This window comes from Cynocephalus volans, chromosome 10 (assembly GCF_027409185.1).
Source record: "Cynocephalus volans isolate mCynVol1 chromosome 10, mCynVol1.pri, whole genome shotgun sequence".
NCBI classification, from domain to species: domain Eukaryota; kingdom Metazoa; phylum Chordata; class Mammalia; order Dermoptera; family Cynocephalidae; genus Cynocephalus; species Cynocephalus volans.
In genome coordinates, this window is record NC_084469.1 from 127,030,781 (window position 1) to 127,058,340 (window position 27,560).

At 41.5% G+C, this 27,560-nt stretch overlaps 2 protein-coding genes across 2 annotated transcripts in view; both read right to left on the reverse strand.

Moving 5' to 3' along the window:
• Positions 1–27,560, reverse strand: part of HYDIN (HYDIN axonemal central pair apparatus protein) — a 364,550-nt gene that overhangs the window by 51,727 nt on the left and 285,263 nt on the right. The window contains exons 50-59 of the mRNA XM_063112309.1: positions 27,214–27,373; positions 26,938–27,110; positions 17,055–17,253; positions 13,491–13,590; positions 11,812–11,911; positions 10,022–10,190; positions 9,299–9,537; positions 7,567–7,684; positions 1,369–1,573; positions 391–626 (exon numbers count right to left, since the gene is read on the reverse strand). Coding sequence (XP_062968379.1) covers positions 391–626; positions 1,369–1,573; positions 7,567–7,684; positions 9,299–9,537; positions 10,022–10,190; positions 11,812–11,911; positions 13,491–13,590; positions 17,055–17,253; positions 26,938–27,110; positions 27,214–27,373 — 1,699 coding nt within the window. The remainder of the gene's footprint in view (positions 1–390; positions 627–1,368; positions 1,574–7,566; positions 7,685–9,298; positions 9,538–10,021; positions 10,191–11,811; positions 11,912–13,490; positions 13,591–17,054; positions 17,254–26,937; positions 27,111–27,213; positions 27,374–27,560) is intronic.
• LOC134389665 (NADH dehydrogenase [ubiquinone] 1 subunit C1, mitochondrial-like) lies at positions 4,493–4,811 on the reverse strand. Its single transcript, XM_063113237.1, has one exon. The coding sequence runs from the start codon at positions 4,809–4,811 to the stop codon at positions 4,581–4,583; it is 231 nt and encodes a 76-aa protein (XP_062969307.1). The 3' UTR covers positions 4,493–4,580.

The window sequence follows — 27,560 nt, forward strand, 5'->3', positions numbered from 1 at the left end:
CATTTCACCTTATCCTTGTAATCTCATACCCCCAAATCTCTCTGACTAGAAGAACATGCGGTTTGAGGCAGGCTTGTCTGAAGTTGGAGCTTATCTTAGGCTCTCTCTACAATGCTTTGTCAATTTTAGGCACACTGTGAGTGTTTAATGGATGAATGAGTTGCTCATTTGCATGTACCCATTTATCACAGAGGTACCCAGTAGAGACACCCACTGGGACAAATGTATGGCCCTTGGCCTAGGGGAAACTGCCCAGGTACCTTACCTAACTTCCTGCAGGGCCTGAGGGCCAGATCATTCCCAATCAAGCCCACAGGAGGGGCTTCTCAGAGCTCTTTCCCTGGCTTGATGCCAACCATGGTAGGTCAGGGGCCATTTGGAGCTTCTTACCTTATTGGAGATAGGTTTAAGGACAATGTTGACATCACAGGGAATCTTGCCCATGTTGCTGATCTTGAACCGAGCCTTGGCCTGATGGCCCACCAGGACATTGCAGAAGAGGAACTTGTTCTCATCCTCCACGAACAGTCCCCCACTCTCTACGGTCTGCAGGATGTGGTACAGGCTGGAGCTGGTGCAGACCTGGTGCTCCTCAAATATCAAGGCATTGTTGTCCGTCACAAAGGCTGCGGAGTGGAAGGAAGACTGTGAGCAACATGCCTGGTGTCCAGATTGCTGGTTCTCAGTATTTCCTACTTTGGAACTTTGGGTTCTCACAAAGAAGAATCATAGAGGAGAGGTAGGGGGATTCACACAAGGAGGTGTGAGTGATGGGACAAATTCTATCTTGTCTTCCTCTTTTGTACTGTTTTTGCTAGTTGCCACGCCCCAATCAGCCTATTTCTCCCAGTGGTAAGATCTGAGATCTGGGGTGGGCTTTGGAGGGAAGCAGAGATTTGGCCCACTTTGGTTCAAGGCTCCAGGGAGCCTACAGTCAAAGCAAGAGGAGCTCTCTGTGCGTCACCTGCGCTCTTGCCGGGTTAAGGGTTTAGCAGGCTCAGTTACTGAGCATTGTTCTCTGTGGGCATGTTGCCCACAGGGAGTGAACTAGCCCTGAGCTGGACTCAGTGTTCCTGAGCCCCACAGCACATCTCACCTCACATGACTCTCAGGTAACACTGTTCATCTGAGAAGCCAGGACCAGACACTGGGAGGCTAGGAATTTGAAGCTGCACGTCGTCTTCTAAGTGTATATGCCTCATAAGTCTTTAAGGAAAAACATGGCGAAGACACTAGAAGTTCCAGGGTCCCAAAGGAAGCACCCCAGCCATGTCTGCCAGACATCTTTAAAGAAATTTGCCTAAAGGGGGAAAGGGTGTTACAAATGAAGGCCTTCTAAGTGGTACTGTCCAATCTGAGCACCTGTACCTGGTAGACAGGCTTCAGCCAGTAGAGTGTAAGGAATGCCGGCAGGCTGGTCTCTAGGGTCTCGGTCGGAGATATCGATGGCTAGAAATTCCTCACACCTTCCCACGGTATCAGCCACACAGTCAACAGTGATGACCTGAAGTCCTCCGGAAGCGATGGAGCCAAACCCAGGGCACACGGTGAACATGCTGTGGGAGAAGCGGGCCTGCAGGACAGGGTGGGGTGGGAGGAATGGAGGCAGAGTGGGTGACAGAGTCTGAGGCCTCCCACCAGAGCCGTGAGGTGGTGTTGAGAGGGACGAGGGCCTCTCCCCACAGGCACTCTCTGAGTCCCTCCCCGTCTCCTCCTGGAGAGAAGGATCTGGGGACGGGGCTGTCTTCATGGCTGGGCTTTCTCAGTGCTTCTCCCAGGCACATTCCTTCTGACCAACCACGATTGAACCAAGGATTGAAGGCAGCAGTCTGGACATATACCACACTTATCCAGATGGGAATCTCGAAGAAGAGGGGCTCAGAATGGAGTAGTGGTTAAGACTGTGGGCTTTGGAGTCAGATACTCCTGGGTTTGAATCCCAGCCCTACTGTATATTAACTCTTTGACCTTGAACAAATGACTTCCCCGAGTCTCAGTTTATTTATCTATAAAATGGGGATAAAGCCCCTACCCCAGAGATTGTGCGAGGCTTAAATAAAAGAAAACAAGTATGTGTGAAGCATGTAGCATAGCATCTGGCATAGAATTAGTGCTCAAAAAATGGGATGTTAGTGAAGTAAGACAGGTCCCTGGATGTCCTTGACTGACCCAATCCTTGAGATAAGGAGAAAATGTCCAGACAGCCCAGGCTTTGTCCTTGTCCTTCTGAGAACAGGATGTCCTATAAGGCTTTAGCTCAGAGAATCAAGTTCCCCCAAGGTGTGAAACCCAGCTGCGGTTTGAAATAGAGCACGCACAGACGAGAGTCCATCTGCCCTGGGCAGTGCTTTCTTGAGGCTTGGGGGACCAGTTTGCCATGGATCCCAGGCTTCTGCTGGTTCTTGCCGCCTACCTATGAGTGACAAAGTTGCTTTGCATAACTTGTGTGAGTGTTCTGTCTCACTGGACTCATACACCAGCAGTTGAGTTTGTGCAAAACCTCTGGCAACTGGGTTTTTGCAGGACCTCCTGCTAGATCTAGGGACCTTAGGAGAAATTAGCAAGATGGCTAGAGTCCTCCCCTGGGAATGATACCAGTGCATGGTGTGGGCCAGGTGTTTAGAATCCTCCTCTGGGATTGATAACTGGTACACTGTGTTCCCCTCCCAGGGATGATGCTGGTGCATGGTGTTCTGCCTCTTCACGGTTAGCACGCACTCCTCTGGTTTTAGGAGCTTCCTTTCTCTTACTCAATTTCAGAAAGCTGCCAAGGAGCAGTGTGACTTAGGATGCTCCTCTCTAGGGCACCTAGTGTACCATCCTTGGAATCTATCACAGAGGTGGAGTGGTGGGTGGGGACCTTGTTCTGGATGGACTGACTTTCAACTGAATTTTACTCCTCTTTTCCTCAGAGGTGCATTCTCCCCACTGGCCTGTCCCCCAGCCCCTACCATATCCCTTTAGGCATGTTCCATAGTAACATTGTATTAGGAAGTGACTTATTCAGACAATGCTCAGACATGGACTCTGGATTCTTCAGGACAACAGTGACTTACCTTAATTCTTACCACAGCTGCTGCAGGTGGCTGGGTAGGTGGGTGCACTGCACACCTCTAGTGCGCACCCTTCACACAGGAGTCTGTGCAGATGAAGCCCCTAGCGCTGTGTAGGGGGACTGCACAGCCATACACAGAGGCTGCTATTTGCCTAACTCAGTCGCTTTTTACTGAACACCTACTATATGCCAGGAGCTGTACTGGGCACCGGTGATTCCTGAATAAACCATCAGACAGAAGGAGAAGGCTGATGGATACTAAGAAAACGGTAAGGTGCTACCTCAAAGAAGCAAGGTCACAGTGAGGGCAAAGGACAGCTGTAATGGGTGGACTTCAGTAGCAAGCCTAGCAGTGGTCAGAGAAAGGGATCTTGGAAATCAAGAGTTCAAAAGCACCTCAATTTCCTGTGATGCAAAATCCAGCGTATGACCATGAGAATGAGTTGCCAAAGTAGAGAAGAAGACAAGGTCATTGGAACTGAAAGGCAGAGAGGCTGTTTCACTGAAGGCTGAGATGATACAGTAGGTGAAGAAGGCAACAACAACAAAAAAATCTATATATATATAATATTTATAAGTAAATATAGACTAGATGAAAGTTCAGAAACATATGCAGAAAATTATGTATGTTAATTACTTAGAAGGCTTCTGCTAAGAAGAGGAAAGTACTTGAAAAGACATAAAAACCAACATGTAGGAAATAAAATTCAATTCAGTCAATAATTATTGGTGTTCACAGAGTGCAGAGTACCTCCTTCTTTTATTTTTACCCTCAGTGTAGACGGGATGGCTGAAGCTGCAGCAGCCGTCTTGGAACCACGAAGGAAAGGCCAAGAGAATCACAAACATCATAAACTATTAAGCCCACACCAGCAACTGCCTACCTTATTTAAAAATACCCTATTTGTGTAAGTCATTAACACTGGTTTTTCTATTATTTGCGGCTAAACACAGTTCTGATACACAGATCAAGCACCTCCTCCTCTGTGACGCTTACAGTGACTCTTCACAGCAACCAGAAACAGTAAGACTTCATTCTTCCGCCTTTCTGGAATCTATCCCTTCACACACAACTCAGTTATGGTATTTACCATACTGCTTGACAACTGCTCATTCACCTTCTGCTTTTTGTAATTGTCTAAAATAGTTCCTCTACATCCATTTAGAACCATATGAGACAGTATTATAATTTTGCTTCAATTGACTTATTATTTAGAAAGCCCAAGTAGAGAAGGAAAGTCTATTGAATTTACGTAAATTATTGCTTACTGTGTTTTTCTTCCTTCTTGATGTTTCATGATTCCTTCTTTCATTATTTACTTCATGTTTAGAGAACTTTCTTTTTTTTTGAAGACTGCAGAAGTATTTTTATTTCTTTCATTTAATGATGTAAAACACAAATGTTAACTTGACGTATATAACATATAACATTTTTTCTCTCACATTTACAACTCGACAGATTGATGAATCCAGAGGAACTGCTATAATCACTATATGGAGCATACTGTATTGGTATTTCAAAAGTTTATTCCAAACCATTTCTTCTTTTATACTCTAAAACATCTTCATTATGTTGTTTGATGAGATAGGCCCACAGGAAGATGGTGGTGCCCAAGGTCAGGCCAACTTTCAGCCAATCAGGTTTGTTATGCAGTGGTTCCCACACATAGAACTTTGACCACGCAGAAGAAATGCTTGGGAGCCCAGTGGGGGTCAGCAGCCGTGAGAAGGGGAGCAGCAATGTGGAAGGTGCCATCTTGCCAGACTGGGCTCTGCATCTGTCCTAGAGAACTTTCTTTAGCCATTCTTTTAGGCAAGTCTGCTGGTGACAAATTCTTTTAGTTTTCCTTCATTTGAGAATGTTGATTTTCCATTCATTCCTGAGAAACAGTTTTGCTGTATATAAGATTCTGGTTTCACAGTTATTGATTTTCTACACTTGCAAAATATTGTGCCACTTCCTCCTGGGTTGCTATAGTTTTTGTAAGAAATCTGCTGTCATTGAAGGTTCCTTTCTCTTTTGGTGCTTTCAAAGTTTTTTTCTTGTCTTTAACTTTTAGAAATTTGACTATGATGTGTGTTGGTGTAGATTTCTTTAGATTTGTCCTGTTTGGAGTTCTCTCAAATTCTTGAGTCTATAGGTTTATATCTTTTGCCAGATTTGGGAAGTTTTCAGTCATTATTTCTTCAAATATCTTTTTAGCTCCATTCTCTTTCTAATCTCTTTCTGGGACTCTAATGGCAAGGATATTAGATCTTTTGTTATAGTTCCACGGGTCCCTGAGGGTCTGTTCTTGTTTTTTTTTTCCCCATTGGACTCAAATAGACTTTCAAAAGAGTCAAAACAGAGTCTATTTTCTCTCTGCTATTTACATTGGGCAGGATAATGCTCCCCTCATCCCCAAAGACTTCCTCATCCTAATCCCTGGAACCTGTGAATATGTTACCTTACGTGCAAAGGGACTTTGATGATATGATTAAATTAGGAGACTTGTGATGGGGAGATAATTCTGGATTGTCATGGGCCTAATGTACTCACAAGGGTCCTTAGAAATGGAAGACAGTTACAGGGAGATGTGACTTAGGCTGGAGAAATGTGATGTGAGAATGACTTGATCCATTGTTGCTGCTTTTGAAGATTGTGGAAAAGGACCATGAGCCAAGGAATGTGGGCAGCCTCTAGAAGCTGGACAAAGCAAAGAAATGGACTCTCCCCTAGAGTCTCCAGAAAAGAACACAGCCTTGCCAACATCTTGATTTTAGTTCAGTGAAACCTGTCAGACTTCTGACCTATAGAACTGTTAAATAATTTTTTTTATTGTTTTAAGTCACTAAGTTTGAGGCAATTTATCATGGGAGCAATAGGAAACAAATACAGAAATTTCGATAGCTCTGTCTTCAATTTCACCTATTCTTTCCTCTGTCTCCTCAATCCTGTTGTTGGATGCATCCACTGAGATTTAAATTTTTGGTTATTTATTTTTCAATTCCAAAATTTCCATTTGATTCTTCCCTATACTTTTTCTTTGCTGAGACATACTATTTTTTCATTTTTTCTGAACATGCTTATAATTGCTCATTGAATCATTTTTATGTTGGCTGCTTTTTCAGATCATTCTAATACATTTTCCAGATAATTCTAACACCTCTGCTATCTCCTGTTGGCATCTAGTGCTTGCCTATTTTCATTCAGTTTGAGATCTTTGTGATTCTTGGTACGATAAGTGATTTTCAATCAAGACCTGGACATTTTGGGTATTAAGTTATTGGACTCTGGGTCTTATTTAAACCTGTTTTTTTTTTTTTTAAGCTGTCTTTCTCTGACACTACTCTGGCAGGGGGAGGGATGGTATGGCCTCATTACTGCCAGGTGGGGCTAGGAGGCCACATTCCCCCCTTGGACTTCTTGTTACTGCTGGGCAGTGGCGGATGTTCCAGTTCCTCACTAGTTCTCAACTCATCCTTCCCTGGTAGGGAAGGGACAAGAGTGCCTCATTGCTGTTCCACTGATGCCATGGGGTATGGGAAGGTTCTCCGACACCATTCCAGCAGGGGTAGGGGAGAGATGTCTTGTTACCACTAGGTTGGGTGGAAGTCAAGGCTCCCCATGGAGAGTCTCCACAGACAGCAATGGAGGTGGTGGTGGGGGCTTGTTACCGGCCCAGTGGGGACAAAAGTCTTGGCTTTCTACTTGGCCTTTGGCCTTCACTGACACCACTGTGGCAGGGGGTTGGGGCACCTCAGAACAGTCTTGAGAGAGTCTAGGCTCCCTCCTGGGCATTTGCTAGCAGGGGAGGTGTAGGGAAAGTAGATTTTCTTTGGTGTTTGGTTGGGGTAGAAAAATTATTACGTAAAAGTTTTCTGACTTTCTAGGCTGCTCCTTTCCTGGTCCTTTGGCTAGTGGGAACAGTCTTCTGTTGGGGCTTTTGTGTTTTAGTCTGTGCCTGTTGAAGTTTCAGGGTTTGCTGCCTTCTTCCGCACCTAGCCTGTGATATTTGAAGCAAAAAGAAAACGAGAACGTGCCACTTTGATGTTCCATGGGTCCCAAGGGCCCTAGCTGGTCTGGTTTCTTCTCTCTACCTTTCAGAGTCTGAAGTTTGTGTTTTACATAATGTCCAGGATTTTAAGTTGTACCTAGTTGGGAAGAATAGGCAAAAGTATGTCTACTTCATCTTACTCGAAGCAGAAGTCCTCAAATCTCCTTTTGTTTAAGCCTGTTTGAATGAGCTTTTGTTTCTTATAAAACAAATAAGTCTTGATTAAAATACATATTAGGAGTTGAAACAATTTTAAGGCAATGAGGAGCCAATGAAGATTTTGAAGCAAAAGAGGATATCCAGATGAAAGGCTGTCACACCTTAGCTTAAAATGAAAGTGATATTTCAATATAATTACTTAATATTCCTACCACAATATTTTCGAATCATGTTATCCTAGGGAGGAATTTAGTGGCAAGAGCTAGTTGGGAAGTGACCTTACGGGGTTTCAGTGAACAAGGAAAGGATACTTACCTGGTTTGGGATGTTTACTTCTTTTTGAATAGAGTCAGAGAACTTGGGTGCTTTGGAAGTGCTGGCCTTGTACAAGCTCTCACTTTCCCGGGATTTCGCATGTCTGATGTGGCTGGCACTGATTAAAGAAGCAAGAGCACTCCCTCAGGATGGGGTAGTGACATTAGACACCACCTCTCTGTCTGCTGCAAGGTTCCTTCTCCGAGGAATGGGGAAAAGGGCCCTTCTTTGCCCAGAAGGGCATCAGAGTGGCACAGTTAATTTGTTAATCACTGACCAAACTCACCTAACAACTGTAAGGAAACTATGCAGTAATTATACTTATTAAATATGATTCATAAGGGCATTGAAAATTACTGCAAGAAAAAATAATTTTTAAGTGCTTACTTGAGTTCACTGGAAAGCAGTATGTAGAAAACTACTTGTGGATGTCCAATCTTTTACCCGATCTCATTTTAAAAAATGAAATGGCAAATAGATTAAACTCTGTCCCTTTTCTTCACTTTTGTAGTCATGACATTTTTAAGGGTTACTATAAGCAATAGCTCAAATACAGGTTTTGGTAACCACTTCACGTGAAGCTAGTTTACCCAATGGTTAGTTTGCTTAAAGACCAGTACACTTAAAATATTCAAGTATATTTAGATGCATCTTAAACTTTCGAGAGTTTTACATATTTAAGTGTTCACTTGCTTAATGACAAGACACCTGAAGTTCACCCCCCTTCTGCATGCTTTGCATGAATTTGTGCATGCTCAAATAAAAAATAAGTAAAATTAAAAACAATTTAAAGCAAAACACAATTAAATTATAATTATTAAAACCATTATTAAATTATTATAACATAAATTGTAAAAAATCGGGTTGAAATTAAATTTGGAAGAAAGAGACTTTAGACAGTTTAACCCCAAATTTCTTAATATGTTCAAACATTGCCAATACAGAAAAGGATAGCCACAAAAATATAAAACAATTACAAACAATGTAAAGCTGTATGTCTGATTTAAATCAATAATTGGCAGTCAAAATTGAGTCAGAAGTGCCTTGGGAATTGTTAAAACCACCCCTAATTTGCCCCAAAGGAATATGACAACCAGTGGAAGCCAAAAGCACTCAAAAGGTAAATTGTTTTTGGTGAACTGATAGAGAGCCGCCTTTTGAAGAACATAGAGTTTTGCTATCGGAACAACTATTAAGGTAGCTGTCGTGATTAAGTGTCTTCCTGGGGAGAAGGCAGTGACAGTCCCTGGAGACTGAAGGTGTCACCACACTTCCTCTTGTGCATGTTTCCAGGGTGCCCTTTGCCATGCCCCATCGAAGCACAGCTATGATTTCATTTGATTTAGCCTGCTGTTATAAAATGGTTCCTTGACATCCTACAGGATGACAGATAGGACAATGACTTAGTAGTAAGTCCTTCAGCACACCAGAAGCACCAGGACAACAGACAAAATCCCAAGCGCAAGACCGTACATTTGCTCAAGGAATATGTATCATATATTGGATGGTAGTTAGAAAATGTATTAAGTCTGGAGTCAGAAGACGTGGGTACAGGACCAAGATCTACTGGTGATTTCCCGCATTATTTTAGATGAGTCATTTCTAAACCTTAGTGATCTCACCCACAAGAGGGAATTGGGTGAATTTATATAAAATCTATGAAAACTCTTTGGAAAATATAAAGCACTAATTAACCAGGGAACAGCATGAGTTAAGTAAATATTTGTCTTACACTCTCTTTTGATGAATGGGGCTCTCCCCCGTCAGCCTATAAAGGGTGTACTTGAAGTCAGTGATGCCTAGATTTTCTATGGTGATGGTGGAGCTCTTACGAGTGCCGCAGATCAAAGCCCCAAAGTTGATGGTGGAGGAAGGGCTGATGTTGTACTTGGAGTACACTGCATTCACAGAAAACTTAATTGGGATGCTAGCAATGATCTCACCTCCTTCTGCAATATTGGGCTCAATAATCTAAAAAGAGAAGAAGGATTGGGAAGATGTCAGCCACCAGCATAGCTACAGAATTCCCTAATTTCATCTTTGACAGGAAGCCAAGTTCTTTGTTTCACTTTCTTTATATTACTGTGTTAACAATAATTTCAGCAAATGCTAAGACAAAGCTCACTATGTACCAGCCAGGGGTCAGCGCGGACCAACTTCGCTTCCTGTTTTCAGTTCCCCATTCACTTCTTGCACTTGATGACTGATCTCAGCTTCCTTGTCTCTAATGCTCCCCAACGACTTGGGGGCACATTTCCTCTCTGATTCTCTCTATTTATGATGACTTTGCCCACCTGTGCCTGCTAGTTGGGACCAAACCTGGGTGTAGCCTCTCTGGTTGCCACCCAGGCCAGCCCTTTCCCCACCCTGAGCATGAACTAGACCATGTACCCTACTTGTCCTCGGAAGGCCCACAGTCCCGCACTTGAGTTGCCCCTCCCTTGAGCTCTCTTACCTGACAGCGCAGAATGGGCTGGTGCTCGATCTTCACTTCCTTTTTCGCGCGGAAGAATACCTGGACATTTGTGGGTTTTTCTGCTGTGGTCAGTGAGCCCTTTTTGGGTTGGACTGAGATCATGGAATTTACATTGGTCACCGAAATCCCTAAGGAGTCCACGGAAAAGCTGAAAGACAAGAATAAAAAGTCAGGTTAAGTCATTATCCAGGGAAACCAGGAGACTAGAGAGGGGACTCCAGACTATTAAATGCCTGCCACGTCTCCAGCCCTGTTTAACTACTGTGCCCAGCAGTGTCCACTGTGCTTTGTGCTCTGTGGCCTCTTCTCCTTAGCTAGGATTGACCTGACCAGGGATTGATGCTTGAGGCAAAGATAGCCATCCTCTATCCCATGGTCAAGAGGTGCCCTTGCAGGAGATCTCTGTCCTACTGGGACACTTGATACTGGAGAAAACCAACAAAACTAACTCTCTCTCTCTCTCTGAGTCTGACTGCAGTACACACAGAGGGGACTGTGATACAGAAGCCAGGGGATCTAAAGAGAGAAGGTGGGGGGCAAAAGCCATGCAACAGGGGCACTAGGAAGGGAGTCTACGGCCTGATGGGGTGAGGTGAGAACCACGGAATGAAGCTGGCTCGTGAGAATGGTGAGGGACTTGAGTAGATGCAAGGAGCCTAAGTGGAATTGGGACACCTGCAGTCACCGTGGGGTCTGAATGTCACCACCACATTCTAGGAGACCTGGTCGCTCAGTTGCTGCATGTGTGGTGCCTGTGCTTCCTCAGTTCCCTGCAGATTCCTTCAACGAGTCCCTGATCACCTGTACCAACCCGAGAGTGCGTGCATTCCATGCAACCTAAAAGAGCGGAGCTGAAGCCCCGTCATAATCTACAACAAAACACACGAACAGGCAAGACTGCATTCAGCACAAATTCTAAAGTGACAGTGGCCTTCTAGGTTTATTTGGCTTTATTTATATCCATTTATTTCAATTTACAATTTCATTCCTTCTAACTAATGGTAGTATTGAGGTGGGATCTCTCCAATGTCAGCATTCTTTTAGTTGAAACAAAATGATCATGAATACACTAAATTTCTCCCAAGTCTGCAAGGGGGATGTCCCTTTGTCAACTGTGAATTCTTCTGGGGGAAGAATGACCTTTTCCAGAAACCAACAGGGCTGTGCGACCTTACCTGAGGGACCTCCCCAACCTCCTCGGCCCATGTCATCCTTTCCTTTCTGAGAAAAGTCCCTGATTTAGTGTTTCATTTTTAATTTCAAGGGATGAGCAGAAGCCGGAGTTGTATTCTACCAAGGCACTATTGGATTCTTTAATACAGTGGTTCTTAAAATTACCAAAAAAAGGACAAGCCTTTCTTGACATGAACTCTTATGGAGAAGGCCAACCTGTAAAGCAGATGCAAGCTGCAAACAGGGCAGGATGGCCTGTGGCCAGGCCCCTCATCTCTGGGCTCTTCCTCCTCCCCAAGACCTCCCCTTACCCCCAGGATCTCTCCTCCCTGCAGCTTCTTCCCTCCAGTCTCTCCCTCCACCCCTAGACCCCTGTGGCTCCAGGTACATTCAGAGGGTCCTTAAAGGTCCCTGTTAAGCTGCAGAGTTGAGGGCAGTGTGAAATCTCTGCTCTCTTAGCAGGTGCAATTCCATTCATTTGAAGCCAAGGGAGGCAAAAAGCAGACATAGTTCTTATGATTTCCTTGACTGACTTTTTAAAAGAATTTCCCATGAGTGGAGGTGGATGGCCCCGCACCTGATGGGATTCAGGTTACCTGAATGTGATCTCGTATTTCCCGCGGTTCTTCAGTTGCAGGGGCTGCTTCACCTCCTCCATGACCCTCACGATCCCGAAGTCCAGGCCTCCTTCAGCCCCTGCAGAGGCCAGGAGCCAAGGTGGGGAGGGGTGAGTAGGGAGTGAGAAGCAGGGGAATTTCCCATCGAAGTTCACGTGGAAAATCCACAGTGACAATCCCAGAGAATTTGTTTTCCGAAAACACTGTGGCTAGAAAAGCCTCTTGCAATCGAGCGTTGGCCAACACACAACAGATGCTGCTCTTACACCCATTTCAACCGGGCAGCTCCCTCTGGGTTTCACCCTAGGCTCATTGTCCTTACAGGTCCACCATCAGCTAAAAGTCCCAGTATTTTAGGGCTGGCTGGTTAGCTCACTTGGTTAGAGCATGGTGTTGGTAACACCGAGGTCAAGGGTTTGGATTCCTGTACTGGCCAGCCACAAAACGAGAACTTCCAGTATTTAAAAAAATTTTGTATCAACTGTACAATTTACAGAGTTGGGATAATACACGCAGATTTGTATTGCTTTACTTAGCATCATAAACATTTCCCCAAATAATTAAAAACTCCTCGTAAATGTGATCTTAGAGGCTGCATACTATTCCATGATATGGCTGTTCCATAATTTACAATATTATTCCTATAGTAATATTATTCCATTATTGATTGACATTTAGGTTATTTCCAACTTTTCATTATTATAAATAATGCTTCAATAAAGATCTTTGTACATAAGACTAATGACATCAAAGCTAGCATGTAGCTTTAACATTCTATGAATCTTGCTAAGAAGGGGACCTATCAGGAGAAAGGGAGATAATGGACAACCACATGCTCAAGGGAGAGCTATAACTTGGGTGTTAGGATACATGGAATAACGCCCTTCTCCCTGAAGATATCCATATCCTAATTCCTGCACTCTGTGAATTTGCTACCTTACACGGATGGCAAAAGGGAATTCAGAAAGCAGATGGAATTAAGATTGCTAACCAGCTGACCCTTAAAATAGGGAGATCAACTTGGATTATCTAGGGGGCCAAATGTAGTCACAAGAGTCCTTAAAAGTAGAAGAGGAAGGCAAGAGTGGGAGAAACAGAGAGATGGCAGTGTGAGAAGCATGTGGCCCAATATCACTGGCTTTGAACATGGAGGAAGGAGACCACGAGCCAAGGACTGTGGGCAGCCTCCAGAAGCCGGACAAGGTAAGAACGTGGGTCCTCCCCGTCAGCTTCCAGAAAGGAGCCCAGTCCTGCTGACACCCTGTTTAGAGCCTATGAGACTCCTTTTGGATTCTGACCTACAGAACAGTAAGATAATACATTTGTATTAAGCTGGAGAGTTCATGGCAATTTGTCATGGCAGTGACAGAAAACTCACACAGGCAGAAAGTGTGCTTACTATCAATAACTGCTCAGGAAAGAGCTTTGCAAATTTTATATTTATGACCACCCCCTTGTTACATGCAGTTGGAGAAATTACAATTTGTAGTAAAGTTGCTAATGTCACTCTGGGACTCGCATTACTGTTCGCCAGAATTCTTCCCCTGCAACCACCACCACGGTACTAACAATGCACCAGCCTTCCTCCTCACATCAATACACTCCACAGAAAGACACAACTTCTAAACACAAGTCTTTCCTTGAAGGGCTCAACAGACCTTTGGGGAAGGTGATGTCCAAGGCGACGTCGTAGGACTCTGCAAAGATCTGGATGTTTTCGATCTGGACAACACCAACAAGATTCTCTGCATCTAAAACCTGTCAGGGTAAGAAAAATTCCTCAGTAAAAACAAGACTCATGTGGTGCTCGGAGCCTGAAATGTGTAACATGCAATGGGACTCATGAAGGGGACACAGCAGGAGTGTTGTGGAAATGTATTTAGCTGTAGGTCTTTTATCTTCGCTGAGCATTTGGCAGGATTTGTGCCCCTCATAACACTCTGATTCAGGAATGCACAATATAGGGATGGGAGAAAGGGACTGCTGTTGTCTTCTTGTCCTCTTACTGGGTTTAAATTATTTTCATGACTGTTGCTACATTACTGAGGTTTGGGCTGTGAGTAGGAATTGCAGGAAAGTGATTTTTTTGGAACTTTTAAACCAAATAAACCTGGAGAGCATTTTTCTGACACTTGAAATGGAAACACCTTTATACTCTACGCCATTCTTGCTCTACTCACTTATAAATCTGCATTGCTCTGTTCTTTGTGACTTACCCTGTGGAAAAAGTGCTAAATTTTTCATACAAAGTAAGAGTGTGTAATGTTTCTCTAAAATTCAAATGTATTTACATGGACATTGCTACCATTGAGACCCACAGCTCCAGTTAGTCACTGACCCTCTGTTGTGACCCTGTTGGTGATCACCCCCTCACTGTCCTGAGGAGCCTCTGTCCTGGGGCCAGCTGTCAGCCTGGCATGGCTGTTGACTTCCGAGACTAACTGGGAGGTGTTAAAGGGTCTGTTCATTAAGGGAAAGAGCTACTGGGCCATGGGTGTGGCTCTGCTCTGTCTGCGTGGAGACCCCCACCTCTCTGCTGACTTCTATTTGGAAAACTAAGTCACCAACTGCCCATTATACGTGCTTTGGGTGCCAAGGGGAAATTTGCAGCTGTCACCAAACTCAAGTTTTAATTTTTCAATTTTTCTTTCACCAGACATTTATCAGTGTTTCATGGAGCAAATTGGACAGACTTGAGTTTTATCTTCTTCTGTGGCTTGCCCTCTGGCAGGGCTGACAAGAAGGGCTGACTGCATTTATACATCCCCTTCTTTGCTAGACACCCAGTACCCAGAGCATTCTAGTTCCTTTGCTCCCCGACTTGGGGGGGTTGGATTAAATTTGGTAATTGAGGAGAATAGGAAGAATAACTTAAGAGGTACACAAATAAAATAAAACAAGTTCACTGGAACACTTTCCAAAGAGACCAGAAAGCAAGATGTTTCCTCCTGCAGATGTTGAAGGAATATAATCTGAGGAAGAGAAGCTGTAGTTCACTTTGGGGGGCTTCAGGGAGACCCACTCTGCTTTGTGCAGAGCTCTAGTCAGGCTGCTGTTTGACTGGGACACACAGGGATGGTCACAACAACTGTTAAAATACAGAAATGTTTCTGTACCAGTTAGTAAACAGCTGCCACAATGACCTCTCCAAGTGTGCCCTTGCTGCCTGCTCCTGCACCCCCCCCCCACGGGAATCCCTGGACTCCCCACGGTCCAGCAACTAAAGGGTGGGGCTGGCATAGACGGGGACTCCGGGACCCTCCAGCAGCCATGGGCTTGGGTCCCTTGTGCAGAGACTGGTGCTAACAATGTTGACCATCACTCTGGGCTTCATACACATTTGTGGATTGAATGATTCTATCAATATCTGTTTTCAATTATCTGAAGGGCTGTCCTAAGTAGGGGATAAGAGAGATTAGATCCATTGACTGGCCTCGAAAAGTAGAAACAGGATTGATGCATATATGTTATAGGAAGAAATCTGAGCTCAAACCAGGGAAGAATTAACAAAGCTGTTGAAAGTGAGAACAGGCTGCTTGGAGTGGTAGTAAATTTTCTGTCCCTGGAGGTATTCAAAGAGAAGCTCAGACGACCTCTTGAATGTTGCAGAATCACTTCAAACATTAAGTCAATGATATTCATTCATTCATTTGTTCAGTCATTTAACAGATTCTACTACCTCCAGGCCTGTGCTAGACACTGAGGATATGATGGGATAGTGGGTTGAATGGTGGTTCCCCCAAAGGTTTATCTACTTCTTAACTCCCAGAACCAATAATTGTGACCTTATTTGGAAAAGGGATCTTTGCAAATGCAATTAAGCAAAAAAAATCTCAAGATGAGCTCATCCTGGATTATCTGGGTGGGCCTTAAATCCAATGACAAGTATCCTTATAAGAGATATAAGAGAAGACCTTGTGATAATGGAGGCAGAGATTGGAGTGATGCAGCCACAAGCCAAGGAACACCAGCAGCCACCAGAAGCTGGAAGAGGCAAGGAAGGATTCTTTCCTAGAGAATTCTGAGGGAGTAAGGCCCTGCTGACACCTTGATTTCAGACTTCGGGCCCCCAGAACTGTGAGAGAATAATGTCTGTTGTTTTAGGCCACTCAGTTTGTAGTAATTTGTTACAGCAGCCCTAGGAAACTAATATAGATGGTGAATAAGACAGGTGAGATCCTGCCCTAATGTAGTTCACGTAAGAAAGTAAGGAAAGGAACAGGATACTGTCAGAAAGGGGATGGTGCTCTGGAGGATAGAAGACAGAGTGAGGGATTGCACATAACAGGGGATTCCCTCAACGGGATGACTAGAAAAGCCCAGATGAAGCAGTGATGTTCAGCGGACCTAAAGCAGGCACCAACTCCCCAGAGATCCGAGGGACAGATTCCTAGCATGGATGCGGCAAGGCCAGAGGCCAAGGCAGGGAAGAGCAAAGACAGCATGATGGGAGCCAACGAGTGACGGCAAGGGTGGAGTGAGATACAGAGGCAGGTAGGGCCTTCCGAGTAGGTGAGGACCCCGGACTTTCTTCTTACTGCAGTGGGAAGCCAGCGAAGTGCTTTAGGAAGGGAAGTAACCTGACCTGACATTGCAAAGATCCCTCCGAATGCTTAGGGGGAATGCGAAGAGGAAACCAGTTAGGGAGCCTCTGCAGAAGTTCAGGTGAGAGATGCTGCAGGTGGCCTGAGCAAGGGTGGTGGTAGCAGTGTAGGCAAAGAAGTGGATGGGAAGGAGATACGCTGGGAGGCAGAACTGGCGAGGCTTGTTGGAGGACTGGGTTGGAATGGAGGTCAGGAAAAGGGAATCAAAGATGATCCCCAGGTGTCTGTTGGAAGCAGCAGGGTGGAGGGTGACATTTACTGAGAAAGGAATCTGATGGGTGACTAGGCTTGGGGGTGTGAAGTTAGGAATCTGATGCCTACCTACGAATAGTAACACCCTTTATTCCTGCATCTATTCATTGTATTCCTTCATTCATTCCGCATTGACTGCATGCTCTATTCCTGGCACTGGGAAATCAGTCATGAGCAATCTTGCCTTTTTTGGAGCTTGCACTTATGAAAAAGACATTGGGGATGTCAAACGGGCTTCAGATGGGAGTACATAATAGAAGACCTGGCTTTGTGTGTGTGTGTGTTGTGGTGTGTGTCTGTGGTGTGTCAGGGAACCCAATGTGTACACATTCTGATGACTGAGTTTGTGGATGTGTGAAACCTCACCTCCAACCGAATAGCCTTCTTGATGTTGACAGGTTTGGATGGCTGGAAATGCACGTGCAGGCTGTACTCAGCCTTGGGGGGGATGGTCCCCTGCATTGTGGATACGGTGAAGTCATCGCCCAGGTGCTCCAGGCTGCTGATCCGCCAAGCCACGGGGAGGGGCGTGACATTGCGGAGAAGAACTACCTTGGATTCTTTTCTGCAGAGACCAAAAGAAATTTTGTCAGTTTTAAATGATTTTTTTAAACCACAGTTTTTTCTTTTGGGTGTGGGTGTTTAGAAATTTCTTAACCCTTCTTTCAGCTGATTTTATTAAGGTCTGTTAGTTTACAGGGCTGAGCTAATATTTATGATTCTTAATTTTTTTCACATACAAGTTAGCCCAAATTAAATGTCATAATTTTAAACGTATAGAAAGTTGCACACATTCTTCTATACCCTTTATCCAGATTGACCAGTTGTTTACATTTTGCTCTATTTGCCTTGCATTCACATTCCCTTTCTCTCTCGTATCTGTATCAGTTTTTTTGGAACCATTTAAAATTAGATTGGAGATATTAAACTCCTTTACCTTTAAATATGCCAGTGTGTGTTTCCTAAGAGCAAGGACCCTTATCAAACCCGGGAGTGTGTTTCCTAAGAGCAAGGACCCTTATCAAACCCGGGAGATTACCTAACCCACACTCCATATTCAAATTCCATTTTTGTTTGAACGATCTTTTTCTAGCTATTTTTTTCCCAGTCATGGATTCAATCCAGGATCATGTATTGCATTTATTTAATTGTTACGTCCTTTTAGTCTCCTTTAAATTGGAAAAGTTCCTCTGTCTTCTTTTATGCTTTTTGACCTTAACATTTTCAAGAATGTTTCTTAATTTGGGTTTTCCTGGTACTTCTTCATAATTAGACTAAGGATATGCACTTTTGGCAGGAGTACCGCAGAGCCGATGGTGTGTCTTTCTCACTGCATTGTATTGGGAGCCTCTTGACATCAGTTTGTCCCAATAATAGTGATGTTAGGTTTGATGACGTGGTTAAGGTTATGCTCAACAGGTTTCTCCATTGCGACCTTACTACTTTTTCTCTATAATTAATAAGTAATTGTAGGGAGATACATTGAAACTATGTAAATAGTTAGCCTGTTCCTTGTTTCACCCACTTGTTTTCACATCTATTGATCAGCATCCAACTCCACCAGTGTTTCCACATTCATTAGTCAGTATTTTCTGTTGTAAGGAAGAGCATTCCATTCTTCCTCAAGTGTTTTTTCATTTACTTATTTATGTCAGTATAATTTGTGAATTCTCATCTTATTCAATAGGTTATAATCCATCGCTATCATTTACCTTGGCATTCAAATTGTTCCAGATTTAGCTAGTGGGAGCCCCTTCAAGTTGGCTCCTGTATCTTTCTGTTATGTCTCCATGATTCTTTAAGCACTTCTTTACTTTCTGGTGCAACAAAATGTTTCCAGCTCATCTGGAACTTCATGTACTTTCCCTGCCCCAGCCCTGGAAGAAGTCTTTCACCATGAATTGTTCTTGTTTACTGGAGAATAATGTTTAGAGACCAAAATCTGGATGTTGGTGTGCTCACTGCTACTGCATATCATGGTTTCCAGGCCCTTTTATCTGACAGAGTTAGGAAATGTGTGGTGTGTTTCTGTATCTGTCTACATATTAGAAATTATGACTTCATGCCAATACCAATTCCAATTCCAATTAAATACCACAAGATAGATTCTTATGTTCTCCCTTTCCATATTTGTAACTTCCTCCTCCAACACTGAGAAAGATAGCTACAATTTAATTACATTGTGGTCAGAAACTGTACTTTGAAAGACTTCATGAGATATGTTTTATGGCTCAGCACTCTATTGTGAGTGTTCCACGTACACTTGAAATAAATACGCATTCTACAGTTGTTGGGTGTAATGTTATTTAAATTCTAATTAGGTCAAGGTAGTTGATAGTGTTCAGATCTTCTTATCCATGTTGCTTCTTTTTATTCCTGTCTAGTTCTATCAATCATTTGGAAAAGAGTATTAATATTTTCAACCATGATTACAGATTTATCTATTAGTCCCTTTAATTATGTTGCTTTTGGCACCATATATTTTGAAACTCTGTTCTTAGGCACACATATGTCTATGATAATTATGTCTTTTTTATGAATTGCCTTTCTATCATTATGAAATGTGTCCCTTTTGGCCTTTGGTAATATTTCTTGCCTTAAAATCTCTTTTGTCTAGCATTTTCATTTCCCCCATCTGCTTTCATTCTCTCTTCCTTCTTTCCTATCTTTCTTTAATTTAATCAAATCCTTTTAAACATTCTACTTTAATTCCTTTATTGGATTTTTAGTTATGCTGCTGGGGTAGATGAGTTAAAGCATCTGTTTTGAGATCCATTTCTCTCCTGATTCTGGGGAGATGCTCCTGGGAAAAAAAAGAAGGCAGGTGACCTGGTCTAATCTCCTTGTAAAGACGAAGTTAACTGAACCTGGTGGTAAACAGACTAATAATATTTTCTAGGCAAATAATCTTTATACTTGGATATTAGCAGAATATTCCTGATTTAGGATTGTTAAGTAAATAAACTAAACTTAGTTTCTGGATTTATGGGAATGTACTCCCTAGAAAATGTCACATAAATTAGGTGACCTTCTGGGATATAAACTCTACATATGTTTCATAACCAATTCTCCCTGCTGAATAAAGTAATCTGCAAACCTCACTGAGCTATTACTTTGGTCCAGAAAGTACATGCCTGATGTGGAAAGAATGACCCTGGAGAGTCATAAAAGATGTCTCAGACATCTTTCTTTTTCATTTGTGTCTTTTGATTGTACCATTGAAATTATCAGCAAAGCTTGATATTGGGTAAGATCTCTATTTGTGTGGGTCTGATTTAGTAATCCAATCCTTTATGTTAGTTCAAGTGGTTTGCATTATTTTTATTTTAGTGATTGCTCTAGGGATTATAATATACATCCTTAATTTATCAGAGTCTACTTAGAATTAATATTGTACTGTTTCATATAAAATGTAAGACACTTGAGACAGTATTAATTCCTTTTACACCTCACACACTCATTGTGTGTGGTATTGTGTGTGTATATATAGTACCCTGACATATGGGTCCAAGAAGAAATTAAACAGCAAATCAGAAAATTTATTGAAACTAATGAAAATAATGACACATCATACCAAAACCTGTTGGATACTGCAAAAGCAGTACTAAGGGGGAAATTTATCACATTAAATGCTTATTTCAGAAGAATGGAAAGATGGCAAGTAAACAACCTAACACTTCACCTTAAAGAACTAGAAAAACAAGAACAATCCAAACCCGAAATCAGCAGATGGAAAGAAATCATTAAGATCAGAGCAGAACTTAATGAAATAGAAACCCAAAAAACGATACAAAAGATCAATGAATCAAAAAGTTGATGTTTTGAAAAGATTAATAAAATTGACAAACCATTAGCATGGCTAACTAAAAAAAGAAGAGAGAAGACCCAAATAACAAAAATTAGAAATGAAAAAGGTGATATTACAACTGATACCTCAGAAATACAAGGAATCATTAGAGACTATTATAAACAACTATATGCCAATAAATTTGAAAATCTGGAAGAAATGGATAAATTTCTGGACACATACAAACTACCAAAACTGAGGCAAGAAGATATAGAAAATCTGAACAGACCAATAACAATAAAAGAGATTGAAGCTGTTATCAGAAGGCTCCCAGCAAAGAAAAGCCCAGGACCAGATGGGTTCACTGCCAAGTTCTACCAAACCTTCAAAGAGGAAGTAATGCCAATTCTCTACAAATTGTTCCAAAAGATTGAAACAGAGGCCATTCTCCCTATCTCATTCTATGAGGCAAACATCACCCTGGTACCAAAACCAGACAAAGAGACATCAAAAATAGAAAACTATAGGCCAATATCTTTCATGAATATAGATGCAGAAATCCTCAATAAAATACTAGCTAATGGAATACAGCAATACATACACAAAATTATACACCATGATCAAGTGGGATTCACCCCAGGGATTCAAGGTTGGTTCAACATATGCAAATTAATAAATGTGATACACCATATCAATAAAAGCAAAGACAAAAACCATATGATCATCTCTATAGACACTAAAAAAGCATCTGACAAAATTCAGCATCTGTTCATGATAAAGACTCTCTACAAGTTAGGTATAGTTGGAAAGAATCTCAACACAATTAAAGATATATATGATAAGCCTACTGCCAATATCATTTTGAATGGTGAAAAGCTGAAATCTTTTCCCTTAAGAACAGGAACTAGACAAGGATGCCCACTCTCACCACTCCTATTCAACATAGTGTTGCAAGTACTACCTAAAGCAATCAGAGAAGAGAAGGAAATAAAGGGCTTCCAGATTAGAAAAGATGAAGTCAAACTTTCCCTGTTTGCAGATGATATGATCTTATATATTGAACAGCCTAAAGCTGCTACAAAAAAACTCCTAGAGTTGATAAATGATTTCAGCAAAGTTGAAGGATACAAAATCAACACACAAAAATCAATAGCATTTCTATACTCCAACAGTGAACATGCAGAAAAAGAAATCAAGAAAGCCTGCCCATTTACAATAGCCACCAAAAAAATAAAATACTTAGGAATAAAGTTAACCAGGGATGTGAAAAATCTCTATGAAGAGAACTACAAACCACTGTTGAGAGAAATTAAAGAGGACACAAAAAGATGGAAAGATATCCCATGCTCTTGAATTGGAAGAATTAACATTGTGAAAATGTCCATATTACCCAAAGTGATCTACAGATTCAATGCAATCCCCATCAAAATTCCAATGACATTTTTCTCAGAAATGGAAAAAACAATCCAGACATTTATATGGAATAACAAAAGACCATGCATAGTCAAAGCAATCCTGAGCAAAAAAAATAAAGCTGGAGGCATAACACTACCTGACTTTAAACTATATTACAAAGCCATAATAACCAAAACAGCATGGTACTGGCATAAAAACAGACACATGGATCAATGAAATAGAATAAAGAACCCAGAAATCAACCCATACATCTATAGCCATCTGATCTTTGACAAAGGCAGCAAATCTACACACTGGGAAGAGACTGCCTCTTAAGCAAATAGTGCTGGGAAAACTGGATATTCATATGTAGAAGAATGAAATTAGACCCGTACCTCTCACCATATACCAAAATCAACTCAAAATGGATTAAAGAATTAAATGTACACCCTGAAGCAATAAAACTCCTTAAAGAAAACATAGGGGAAACACTCCAGGAAGTAGGAGTAGGTACTTCATGAATAGGACCCCCAAAGCACAGGCAACTAAAGGAAAAATAAACAAATGGGATTATATCAAAGTAAAAAGCTTCTGCACAGCAAAAGAAACAATCAACAGGGTGAAAAGACAATCAACAGAGTGGGAGAAAATATTTGCAAAATATACATCTGACAAAGGATTAATATCCAGAATATACAAGGAACTCAAACAACTTTACAGCAAAAAAAACAAATAACACAATTAAAAAATGGGCAAAGGAGCTGCATAGGCATTTCTCAAAGGAAGATATATGAATGGCCAACAGACACATGAAAAAATGCTCAACATCACTCAGTACTCAGGAAATGCAAATCAAGACCACTCTGAGATACCATCTCACTCCAGTTAGGATAGCTAACATCCAAAAGACTGAGAATGATAAGTGCTGGAGAGGTTGCAGTGAAAAAGGAACTCTCATACACTGTTGGTGGGACTGCAAAATGGTGCAGCCTTTATGGAAAATGGTATGGAGATTCCTCGAACAATTACAGATAGATCTACTATATGACCCAGCTATTCCACTGCTGGGAATATACCCAGAGGAATGGAAATCATCATGCCCAAGGGATACCTGTACTCCAATGTTTATTGCAGCACTATTTACAATAGCTAAGAGTTGGAACCAGCCCAAATGTTCATCATCAGATGAGTGGACAAGGACACTGTGGTACATCTACACAATGGAATACTACTCTGCTATAAAAAAGAGTGAAATACTACCATTCACAACGACATGGATGGACTTAGAGAAAATTATTTTAAGTGAAATGAGTCAGGCACAGAAAGAGAAATACCACATGTTCTCACTTATTTGTAGGAGCTAAAAATAAATAAATAAATAAATACACAAATAAAGAGGGGGGAAGAAGACACAACAATCACAATGATTCCTTGAACTTTTTAAGACAAGTGAACAGATATGATGTAGAGGGGGGAGGGGAGGGGGGAAGAGGAACGGGTAAAGGGTCATGAAAATCAACTACAATGTATATTGAGAAGTTTAAAAAAAAAGTGACAACTGGAAGTGCTGGTGAGAGTACTGTAGGATGGACTCTCTTACAGACCTCCAGTGGTACTGTTACTTGGTTATCTTTCTGGAAAGCAGTTTGGCTATTTGTGTCAAGAACCAAAAACATATTTATGGCTATTGGCCCAATAATTCCACTTCTAGGAGTCTATTCCATGGAAGTCACCAGAGATGTGGATTAAGATTTATGCACAGAAATGTTTAGCAACATATGCCTATATTGAAACAACAAACTGTACCCCATAAAGATGTATGATGAAAAAAATTAAAATAATGAAATGTTTAATGGAAAAAAAAAATTAATGGAAAGATTCATTTTATCTTTCAATTCCATTTTCCACGAACTTTCTGAAGTACCTGTGTGTGTGTGTGTATGTGTGTGCGTTTATCTACATACCTTATAAATTCTACAATACAGTAATACTTTTGTTTTATTTATTTATTTTTATTTATTTATTTTTTTTTTAAAATTTTATTTTGTCGATATACATTGTAGCTGATTAATGCTCCCCATCACCAAAATACTTTTGTTTTAAACACTAAATTTTCTTTTAGTTGTTTTATATTTAGCCACATATTAACATTTTCAATGCTCTTTATTACTTCCGGTAGCTATGAATTTCCATCTGGTGTCATTTTCTTTCAGCTTAAAGACTTCCTTTAGAATTTCCTGTAATATGGGTAATGCTGGCAACAAATCATCTCAGTTTTGTTTATGTGAAAATGTATTTTCCCTTTATTTTTGAGGGATGTTTTTGTTGATATAGAATTTTGGGTTGATCACATTTTCTTTTTTTTTTCGTTGTGGTAAAACATACACAACACGGAATTTCCATTTTAAACAATTTTAAACATACAACTGTGTGAAATTAATTACATTCACGATGCTGGGTGTGCAACCACCCCTCATCCATTTGCAAAATTTCTTCATCATCCCAAATGTAAACTCTGTACCCATCAAAGAGTAACTTCACATTATTCCTTCCCCACTGTTCCTGGTAACTTTGAATCTACTTCTGTCTATGAAATTTTTTTCTTTTTCTTTTTTCTTAATTGACCCATGATAATTGTACACATTTATGGAGTAAAATATTATATTTGGGTACAAATATACTGTGTGTAATGATCATATCAGGATGTTTAGCATATCCATCACCTTGAACATTGGGTTAATATTTTCTTTCAGCACATTAAAAACGTCATTCTGTAATCTTTCAGCTTCCTCTGTTACTGAAGTCAGTCATAATGTATCTCATTTTCCCCAAGCTGCTTTCAAGATTTTCTCTTTATCTCTAGTTTTAAGGAGTTGAACTATGCTTTACCTTGGTGTGGTTTTCTTTCTTGGTTATTAACATATCATGTAAAATAGATGGAGTTGATATTATTAACCACAAGTGACCTATAATGAAACGGAAGCTTAAAGAGGTTAATAGATGGCCTTAAGCTCACAGATTTAGGCGCAAGACTTGGGCTATAACTGTATTGAATAAGCTTAAGGATTTCTAAGCTTCTTGGAACTGTAAGTTTATGTGGTTTCACCCAATTTGGGAAAGTTTCATTCACTCTTCAAATACTTTTTCTGCCCCATTCTCTCTCTCTTGTCCTTCTGGTACTCCAATTACAACTTTGTTAGGCTACTTGATGTTCCACTATTTACAGGGGTCCTACTCATTTTTCCAATATTTTTCTCTCTGTTCTTAAGATTGAGAAATTTATATTAAATGTATCTTCAAGCTCATTGATCCTTTCTTTTGTTGCCTCCAATCAGCTGATTAGTTTATTCTGTTAACTTTTTCTTTCAGGTATTGTACTTTTCAATTCTAAAATATTCACTTAGTGTTTTTTTTTATAGTTTCCATTTTTCTTATGAGATTCTCAGTCTATTCATTTATCTTGACCATATGTTTTATTATGGGCTTAAGCATATTTAAAATAGATGATTTAATGTCCTTGTGTCTGCTAATTACAAAATTTTCGTCAACTTGGAGTGAATTTTTCAACAATGTGATTACTCAACATTAATTTGCCTAAGAAGGTTTGGATTGCATTATGTAATTGATGGTTTTTAGTTGTCTGCTTGCTTGTTTTCCTCACCAGACTGCAAACTTCTCAGGGGCTGGAATGGTCCCCTCAACCTTGTGTGACCTAGCAGGTACACAGTAAATACCCACAGAATAGGGTTGAATCAAAGCCAGGTATCTCTGATCTTATGCAGAAAAAGTAACTTTCTCTTTCCTGCCTCCTAGCTTGAAGCAGATGTCCTAACCTGTCCATCTGTCCTATCTGCTTGCCTTTCTCTTAAAGCTTTGCTCTCAGTTAGCAGCCAAGCACTCCTGCCAAATGTAAACTTTTAAGCTTTAAACAGGCAACATGCCTTTAAAAAGGGGTTCTGCAATTTGAAAAGCTAGAATCATTAACAGTGGATTTCCAGACAAGACAGTAAACCAGGCTGGCCAGGTGGCTGGCAGACAACTCTTCTCCATTAACTCAGAGCTAGTATCACTATGATTGTCATTTGGTTTCTGAATATGACCTAAGAATCGTACTTTTTTTTTGACCGGTAAGGGGATCGCAATCCTTGGCATGGTGTTGTCTGTACCACGCTCAGCCAGTGAGCACACTGGCCATCCCTATATAGGATCCGAACCCGTGGCCTCGGCGCTACCAGCGCCGCACTCTCCCGAGTGAGCCGAGGGGCCGGCCCAGAATCATACTTTTAAATATGCAGAAACGGAGGTAGTCAGCTGCAATTACCTGACAATAATTTGTTACTTTGGTAGAACGAGTTTCACTTTTAAATGTGAAACAGGTGACCTATGAGGAAATTGAAGCTTAGAGAAATTTATTAATAGCCCCAAAGTCACAGATGTAGTGGCAAGACTTGGGGCTATAACTCAGAACACCTGCTTGACAGACATAGTTATCTCTAATATGGACCTTTCTACGGAGGTCAGAAAAAGCACTTCTGGTTACTTCAATTATTACTTAGTTCACTTATCAGTATTTATCAGGGAATGGAGTCTGGTGGTGATGATCAAGGAATGCAGGATACATATCACAGCAATATTCTCTTCTAGTAGCCCCAGAAATAAACAGTTTCTACTTAGGATAGTTCCAATGAATGAATATGTAAGTTCTAGTTTTGGTCAAATGTTCTCTGTACTCTTAATTTCTAGAGCAAAGACTCTAAACCTTTAGGGTAATGAACCACTTTGAGAATCTGAAGAAAGCTAGAGAAAAGTGCAAATATGCACATACTTTGGCAGTTGATCTTAGGGTGGGGTCCACAATCCTACTGAAGCCTACACACTGAACCCAAGTTAACAACCTGTTAACTAAATAGGGTTACCAATCATCCTGGTTTGCACAGGACCAGGATGCAGAACTTCCCATACTAAACCCAAGAAAGTTCAGAATAAATCAGGATGAGCTGGCCACCTAGAACTAAATGTTCTTTAAATTCCATTCCAGTGCTGGCATCATCCATCTACAGCTCTGACCTGTGCAGCAGGAGCCGGTCAAAATGTAATTGCTTAGGGTCCAGCTCTAGTTCTGGGCGGATCCCCTGGCAGCTTAATTTGAAGACGGCTGGCTCTGGGTTCTCCTTGATGCAGCAGACAATGCTGTCTTCAAAGACACCAACTGCAGTAGGGTAGGCCCATACGTTTAGCATCTGATGGAAGAGTCAAAAGAAAGTACATTTACCCTAAGGATGCCAAGGCCTCAAATTTGCCAAGAAAGCCTTGCCCTGGTGACTTGTTTCCATGTGAGTATACCTGCTTCTCATTGGGTTTCAGAATCATGTTGGTGGGCTCCAGGAAGTAGGTGGCTGCTTTGAAATCATTCTGAAAACAGAAGAATGCCTCCACCACCAGCGGGGAATTGTTCAGGATCGTCAGTGTCTCCATGTTGCCTGGAAACAGGGATGACTTGTACCTGAAAATGAACAAGCATGGGGATGTGATTGTGATGACTGAATGAGAATTCAGGTGGAAAAGGAGACTGTGCAGTGCAAAGCAATTCAAAAGGACAGTGTGGTTCCACTGAGGCAGTGGTGTGGTGGCTAAGAACATGAGACTCGCAATTGTGCAGACTTGCCTCTGAGAGTACTACACTGCAAGAT